The following is a 7,817-nucleotide window of genomic DNA, read 5'->3' as shown; positions in this document are numbered from 1 at the left end:
AACTAAATTCAAACTCATAAAAAATGAACTAAGCTAAACTTAAATAATCATTTCAGCTTAATTCATCTAGGTCAATTCGACTTAAGTTAATGATCTTATCAAATTAATATAGTAAAATTTGGTTAAGCTTAGCTCCCTTACCGTATTATTCACGGGCGTGTTTTAAAAGTATGAATCAAATCTGATAATTGGACGGTAGAGATTTGTCCAACCAGGGGATTTTTTCTAAAAATTTCGTCGTCGTTGGTGACACCCCACCAGGTCGCATCTTACTGGTCTTCTAACAATGAGAATGAAAACGCAAAAGGATCGGATCGCATACGACCTTGTTGTCCTCCTCGCAAACGCTACCGAGGCAATCCGGCGAACTATATATAGCCATTTCCAGGCCGTGAGGAGGAATCCGTTGCGGCGTGCCTTCACATCCAATCTTCTTCCTCCTCCTCAATCGAGGGATTGCTGTTTGATCGAGTCAAAGATGAATGACGCGGATGTCTCCAATCAGATCCTGCAGATGGTGCGCTTCATCCGCCAGGAGGCGGAGGAGAAGGCGAACGAAATCAACGTCGCCGCCGAGGAGGTATGATCATTCCTCCGTGAGGTTCTAATTGTTTTAGATTCATTAAGATCTTTCATCTTAAGTGTTTCGGGTGTCAGATTTCTTTTTCCCTTCTTTTGATGGAAAGGGTCTCCGATCCCTGTTCTATATAGAAAAAGGACATTCTGCATCCAGTTGCTAAAAAAAGTGGATGCTACTTTAGTTTTTTCGAATTGATGTTTCATGCAGGTTTATCTCCATCATCAACAACTCCTAGTGATGCATAATCCTAATCTTGCTCGAAAATAGGGATTTCGTTGACACTTTGTTCTTGATCTATACAATTTGTTTATGTATAATTTTAAAAACTTCATATGCTTGTTTTATGTGTGAATCCGAGGAGCATTACTACTTGTTTTGAGACGCAATTGAGATGCATCATGCATACATAGACATTGTATTGTATATACCAACTATCATAAGTGTTCAATTTCAGGCTGAAGTTCTAAAAATTGCATTTTAAATAAATTTAAACTCATTTATCATGCCAAGAACAATTCCAGGAGACAAAGCGTTATAGTTTAATTCCCTTAACATGGTACTCTCCTTCTATCTCATAATATTGTTGCATGCCTGCTCTAGTTTGTCGCATTTTACCTTGGTGGTGTCTTGGTAAAATGTTTCCCTTTATTAAATTAATATTTTGATACCTTTTTGGTTCTCTTAGGAATTTAACATTGAAAAACTGCAACTTCTTGAGGCTGATAGAAAGAAGATCAGGCAAGAATATGAACGAAAGCAGAAGCAAATTGATATTCGTAAGAAAATGTAATGTGCCTTACATCTTCCTTTAATACACTTTTTTTTCTCTTGTGTTGACATTCCTTCTTTAAATGGCTTTTTACTGTGCCTTGCCTTGTTTTTACTATGAATTTTGTTTTCATGACAGTCGACAAGTTGTCCTTTGTTTTTTTCTAAAAACATTGATGAGATAGAGCTGCGAATTATCACACATCCTGGTGATTCTAGAAGTTAGTGAGTTTTGAAACAATATGACATTCTTGTTTGGAAAGAGATATTCATCCTGGTACTTCTCCATTGCAAATCAATTTGAAGCACAAGGTCCAGTTCAATCAATATGGTTAGTTCCTCTTCAATCCACTCCTTTTGCGAGGCTAGTAACCAGTTCCATATGCCTCTAACTAGGGGAAAATATTAGGCTGCTGATCCAGTGGCCACTGGCAGGATTTGAAGGGTAGGAACTTGTGTACTGATGTAGTAATCTCAACCATGTATTAATGAATGATCTTTTAACTAAAATAAGTACAGTGGGCATATAATACTGACAGCTGGATCTGTCTATGTAGGTATCGTGGTAATTATGTAATAGACATTATGTTAACTTAAATAAGAATACTCGGCGTATACTACAAACAGCTAAATCTAACTAAAATTTTGCAGTAAATAGATGGAACTCAAAAGTTAGTACGACCATATGCCAGTGAAGAAAAATATAAGAGTACTGAGAGATACTCTAACACTGTCTTTCTTTCTCTTTTCATATCAATCCTACTAAGATTTGTGAATATCCTATGATCTTTAATGGTCTAATTGTGGCAAAAGGCGAATACGCTCGCCCCCAGCGTCCCCCTCCAACTCGTCCCAAGGCCAACACGGAGAAGGTAAATCACGGGCGGCTACTAACCTTTGGAATAGTAACTATCACATAAGATCTTTAATGGTCTAATTGATCATTAAGTTGGTGCAATCATACAATTATACACCCACTTATTGTGCCTTAGTAGCATCCTGGAGTAAACAATTGGCAGTGTCACATGGAAACTTACTTGCGATCATCCTGTTGAAATTTTCTGTGCAGATGTTGCATTGAAAATTGCAAAATTCCTTAATATTTACATTTATCTGATTTCAATCTCCATTTGAAGTTGTTATATATTGTTCTTTACAGCGAATACTCCATGCAGCTGAATGCTTCTCGTATAAAAGTTCTTCAAGCACAGGATGACTTAGTCAACTCCATGAAAGAAGTGGCAGCAAAAGAACTCCTGCTTGTGAGCAACAACCGGAAACCTTATGCAAAGCTTCTGAAAGATCTGATAGTCCAGGTTACTTTAGGACAGATGCAATTCAGACATTTCTTTCTTTCTGATTCTTATCTGATCAATCATCTAGAAAGATAGCTATTCTAAAAAACAATATCTATATTAGATGTTAACAAACATTCAAATGTACTTCAGAATTATTTTTTTTAACCTAAAGGGCATACTTACTGATTAGCATGAAAATAAGTTGACTTCTTTTATTTGTTTCGTCTTTCCTTTTTTGCATTTTACAAGTTTTGGGGGTAGAAATACCACTAATGTTTTGCCATGCAGAGCTTGCTAAGACTGAAAGAACCAGCCGTTGTATTGCGTTGTCGCAAAGATGACCTTGACCTTGTGGAATCTGTTTTAACCTTGGCAAAGAAAGAATATGCCGACAAATCAAGTGCAAATCCTCCTGACATTGGGATAGACAAGAACACTTTCTTGCCACCACCTCTGAATCCTAAGAATGCTCATGGCTCATATTGGTATTTTTTTTTTCTTTCCATCTTATACTGAGACTCAAGTATTAAAATCATGGAGCTGCTTATCCTTCTTTTACCTGTATGCTACGTGGAATTCAGGCCCTGATATAATTTCTTTGTTGTTATTATTATTATTATTATTATTTTTAATATTATTATTTTGTAACTTGATCTTGATGAATCTAGAAGCTTTATAATAACTTATTATTTTTGCTTGTGTTGTTCAAGTTAAAGCTTTCAAAGAAAAAAAGAAGTAATATACTGATTAAAATGATCAATTATATTATGTCATGAATTTCTAAACCACTCATTAATTCTTAGTAATAGATGTGTCTTTCAGTTAATTTAAGTTATTATGGTGCCTATTTTTTTATGGTTATTTTGTGCCTGCTGCAAATCCTGGATAACAGCTGGAATAAACAGCATCCTATAACATGCTGAAACTCTTTATTACATGATTGAGGTTTTATACTCAATATGATTGACATCCTGATGTCTGATAGACCTTTGGATTTCTTTCTTGTTATATTTTTCTGTCTAGTGTATCTGCTCAAGTTAAAATAAGCTGACTCTATAGAGATTTACAATGATACTCAAGTACTTTCCTCCAAAATTGTGTTCAATCCACTCCACTTCTTTGTTGGATTGCACATACCATGAACCATGGAAGTCATGCTTGATAATCGAGTTTAGTAGTTTAGTTTTTAGCTTCATGACTGTCTTCTTAACTTAAATTTCTTTTGTGAAAGTAATGGGCTTATATTTCTATAACTTCTTCCGACAGCTAACATTCATTCATTTTTAAGTTTTTGTCTGCGTTTTAAATATTACAATTTTCGAATTAGAAGCTTGTTCCTCTTTACTTAAAGCTATTAACTTGAGTCTCCACTAACCAAATACTTTCGGTGCTTCAGCTCTGGAGGTGTTGTCTTGGCATCTAGAGATGGTAAAATTGTCTGTGAGAACACACTAGATGCAAGGCTTGATGTTGTCTTCCGGAAGAAACTCCCCGAGGTACTCTCAATTTTCACTTTATCCTCTTACTTTCTCAGAAATGAATTATGTTGAGAAACAGATTAAATCTAGTGAATATATTTGGCCCAAAGTAATTGATGATCAAGTTCACTCGTTTCCTAGTTTGCAGTAAAACTAGAGAGAAGCAATATAGTTAGTTGTTCATCAAGATATATTCATCAAATTAAAGCATTTAGGTAAATGTTTTTCGAACTTGCCAGTATCTACCACATTCACTAAGATCATCACTTAAATACTCTAATTCTCTTGTTTCATTAGATACATATTCACCGCAAAATTTAACTAGATCTTGTTTGTTTGCAAAGTTGAGAAGTATTTACCTGTACTTGTATCTATCTTTTTTCTTACAACAGCTCATTACTATATTGACTGTACATGCCCTAAGAGATTTGTGTCCTGGCTTTAATCAATCAGATTTTGGTTTAGATAGTTTCATTAAGCATTCTTCATGTTTTTAGCACTATGATGAATTTTCTTGCTAAGATAATTACACACAATTGGGTTTGGTTTGCCTTCAGCTTTCCAAGAAAACATCTTCCTCTGTCTCTAATGCAGATCCGGAAGCATCTTTTCGATCAAACAGTTGCTTGATCGCTCTTCAAATAAGTCCAGTACTCCAGAATCACGTACAACGGGCTTAATGTTGGCGAGGAATATATTGGTCAATAAAATAACTGGGATATTGTCCGGCTTTTATTGATTTCTTGAATTAATTTCACTGGAGAATCATTGCTCTACTCTTAAAAGGTAAGATTTGACGTAAAATTATTATTTTTCCCCCGTGAATAAAAACATTTTGGGCGGTAGTTCTTTTCGCAGCGATCATGAGGACCTTGAGTACCATTTTCGCTAGCACGGCTGATTGTCCTATATATTTATATTCTCAATGCATTTAATTCATTTTGTTAACGTCTAATTGAAACTACACCCTAAAATTATATTGATTTACTCTGAAGGGCCACCTGGGATATTTGCGGCTTGGAATTCATTATGACTTAGGACACTTGCGGATTGGAATTCCTTAGCGATTTGACTATTTCCAGCAAAGCCTGTCGCGACGAACCGCCTTCCGCCGCAGCCGCCGCCGCCGTCGCCTTCATGGCCGCCGCCCGCTCCCTCAACTCCCTTCCTCCTTCCGATTCCGTCACCCACCTCACCTTCGCCTCCACCTCCTCAGCCGTCACGATTCCCTTCTTGTAACCCTCCATCGCCACCGCCAGCCCCGTCCATTCCACCAGCAACACCTTGTTCAGGCTCTGCTCCGCGTACAGCGGCCACGCTACCATCGCTACCCCGGCGGCGATCGCCTCCAGCGTCGAGTTCCACCCGCAGTGCGTCACGAACGCAGCCACCGCCTCGTGGTTCAGCACCTCCACCTGCGGCGCCCAAGACTCCACCACCAACCCCCTCTGCTTCGTCCGCTCCAAGAAGCCTTCCGGCAAGCAAACGTCCAGTTCATGTGACTCCGGGGAATCTTTGGGAGTCCGTACCACCCAAAGAAACCGCTGCCCGCTCCTTTCTAGGCCGGCGGCGATCTGCTCCAACTGCGCCACCGAGAAGGAGCCCATGCTCCCGAAACAGAGGAACACCACGCTGCCACGTGGCTGCACGTCCAACCATTTCAGGCACTCCGCCCTTTCATTTCCATCGCCGCCGCCGCTGATCAACGGCCCGATACAATGCACTTCCGGCATCCGGCGACTGGGAGCGCACGCCCCGGCGCGCAGAGCATGGACGGTCTCCGATTCTAGCGGTTCGAACGAGTTGATAAAGATCGAGTCAGCCTCGAGCATGCGCTGGAAAATTATAACCAGCCTTTCATAGCTTTCTCCGGTGCGGTCCATCAAGGGACTGGGCATATCAGACGCAGCGATTGGTGGCAGTCCCGGAAAGTGAACCGGCGCGTCGCCAAGCTCGCGGAAGCTGAGCTCGGTGGTCGACTCAACGGCAGGCAGGTAGAGAAAGATGGCGAGGCTAGCGGCGCTGGAGGAGAAGAAGATGTGAGTCGGGAGGCGGAGCTCGGCTGTGACGTCGAGGGCGGCGACGCAGAAGAAGTCGAGGACGACGGCGCGGACGTCAGCCGTGAGGCGGTGGGCAACGAGGAAGTCGAGTAGCTGCGAGTTGTTGAGTTGGATGTTCTCCAAGAATGAGGCCAAGGAGCTGCTGCCGGCGGGGGGGTCGGCGGCGGTAGGCGGCGGTAGGCGGTGGAAGGAAATGGAAGGGTAGGCGGCGGAGACACGGGCGAGGAAGGGGCCTAAGGACGGGTGGTTAACGGGGGAGTGCATGATGACGACGGTGACGGCGAAGTCATGGAGGAGGAAGAGTTTGGCGAGTTCGACCATGGGGACGACGTGTCCCATGCCGGTCATGGGATAAAGCACCACCGTTGGCTTCATTGTCTTTGCAGCTCTTTGCTCTGCCCGGGGCCGCTCTCAAGTAACCAACCAAGCGATAAGGGGCACTTGGATAAGCTCGCTTCTCAACCTCAAAATTGCCGTTGAAATTTAGAGTGGACAAAAATATTAAGGGTTCGTTTAGTTCAAGTCATTATGTATAATTTTGGTTATGTAATTACCAATTAATCACATAATCAAGATTATGGGGAATAAAATATAACTAAATGTTGTTTGATTCAACTTAGGTAATGTAACAAAAACTTGTTTGTTTGAAGGTTTTAATGAATACCCTCAATTACAAAACCAACTATACATATTATTATTATTATTATTATTATTATTATTTATTTTTTAATGTTTTTTACTTTTCTTTTTCCTGTATATTTTTTTTATTTTTTTATATGTTTTTTTATTTTTTTAATGTTTTATATTTTTTTATTATTTATATTTATATTTTTACATTTTTTTAATTTTAATTTTTATTTATTTATTTTTAAAATTTTAAAATTTTTTATTTTTTTAAAAATTTTTAAATTTTTAAATTTTTTAACATATTTAAAATTTTTATTTTTTATTTTTAAAATTTATATTTTTTTATTTTTTAAAATTATTTATTTTTTAAAAAAATAAATTTTTAAATTTTAAATTGTTTAAAACATTTTTTTATTTTTTTACATTTTTTAATATTTTTTTACATTTTTTCTCTTTTTTTCATATTTTTTATTATCGGAGGGTATTTTTGGTAAAAAAAATTCGTTAACCCCGGAATCAAAAAAAATCTTAGTTTTCTGAGGTTTTCCAATTCCGGGCTGCATGACCCTTTTGCTGACATGTCGGGAATGGAACATTACTCGGGATTCATCGAATACCTAAACCAAACAAGGTTTTTGTTGATAACCTTGGATGGATAACCAAGATTATCAAGAATAACCCCGAACCAAACGCACCCTAAAGGAACTTCCCAACCCCGCCAATCATTTGTTTCGATATTATTATTCTCTATAATTAACATAGTCTCTCCAATCAATCATCAAAACATTAAATTTATATAAAATTTACAGTAATAGATAAAAATCATAATAATTAAAAATTAATTTTTTTATTTATTATTTTTTATACTATGACTGTGTGTGCTTATTAGTATGCATGTTTAGTAGGCTAACATAGTCAAAATTCCTCACTTTAAATAACTAAGTGGGTGAGGGATTTATTTTTAAATAAATTTCACGGTCTCCATTACTGGTTTATAAGTAATGCA

At 38.2% G+C, this 7,817-nt stretch overlaps 2 protein-coding genes across 3 annotated transcripts; one reads left to right on the top strand and one right to left on the bottom strand.

The window, feature by feature from the left end:
- The first annotated feature begins 291 nt into the window (after positions 1-291).
- On the top strand, positions 292-5,252 carry LOC122030352 (V-type proton ATPase subunit E-like). Of its 2 annotated transcripts, XR_006125404.1 has the most exons (7): positions 292-580; positions 1,266-1,366; positions 2,508-2,664; positions 2,935-3,131; positions 4,043-4,142; positions 4,719-4,910; positions 5,120-5,252. XR_006125404.1 is itself a non-coding variant. In XM_042589565.1 (6 exons), exons 1-6 carry the CDS (start codon positions 293-295, stop codon positions 4,752-4,754), a joined length of 879 nt encoding a protein of 292 aa, XP_042445499.1. In that variant the 5' UTR covers position 292; the 3' UTR covers positions 4,755-5,072. The 2 variants fall into 2 exon arrangements, 1 of the variants encoding a protein (XP_042445499.1); XM_042589565.1 differs by lacking the exon at positions 5,120-5,252 and having other exon boundaries at positions 4,719-5,072.
- LOC122030343 (anthocyanidin 5,3-O-glucosyltransferase-like) lies at positions 5,103-6,703 on the bottom strand. The gene has a single exon (XM_042589558.1). The coding sequence runs from the start codon at positions 6,557-6,559 to the stop codon at positions 5,159-5,161; it is 1,401 nt and encodes a 466-aa protein (XP_042445492.1). The 5' UTR covers positions 6,560-6,703; the 3' UTR covers positions 5,103-5,158.
- Between the last annotated feature and the right edge of the window lie 1,114 nt (positions 6,704-7,817).

Source organism: Zingiber officinale, chromosome 1A, assembly GCF_018446385.1.
Source record: "Zingiber officinale cultivar Zhangliang chromosome 1A, Zo_v1.1, whole genome shotgun sequence".
Lineage (NCBI taxonomy): Eukaryota > Viridiplantae > Streptophyta > Magnoliopsida > Zingiberales > Zingiberaceae > Zingiber > Zingiber officinale.
The sequence above is the reverse complement of the archived record's forward strand: the minus strand, read 5'-3'. Positions and strand labels throughout refer to the sequence as shown.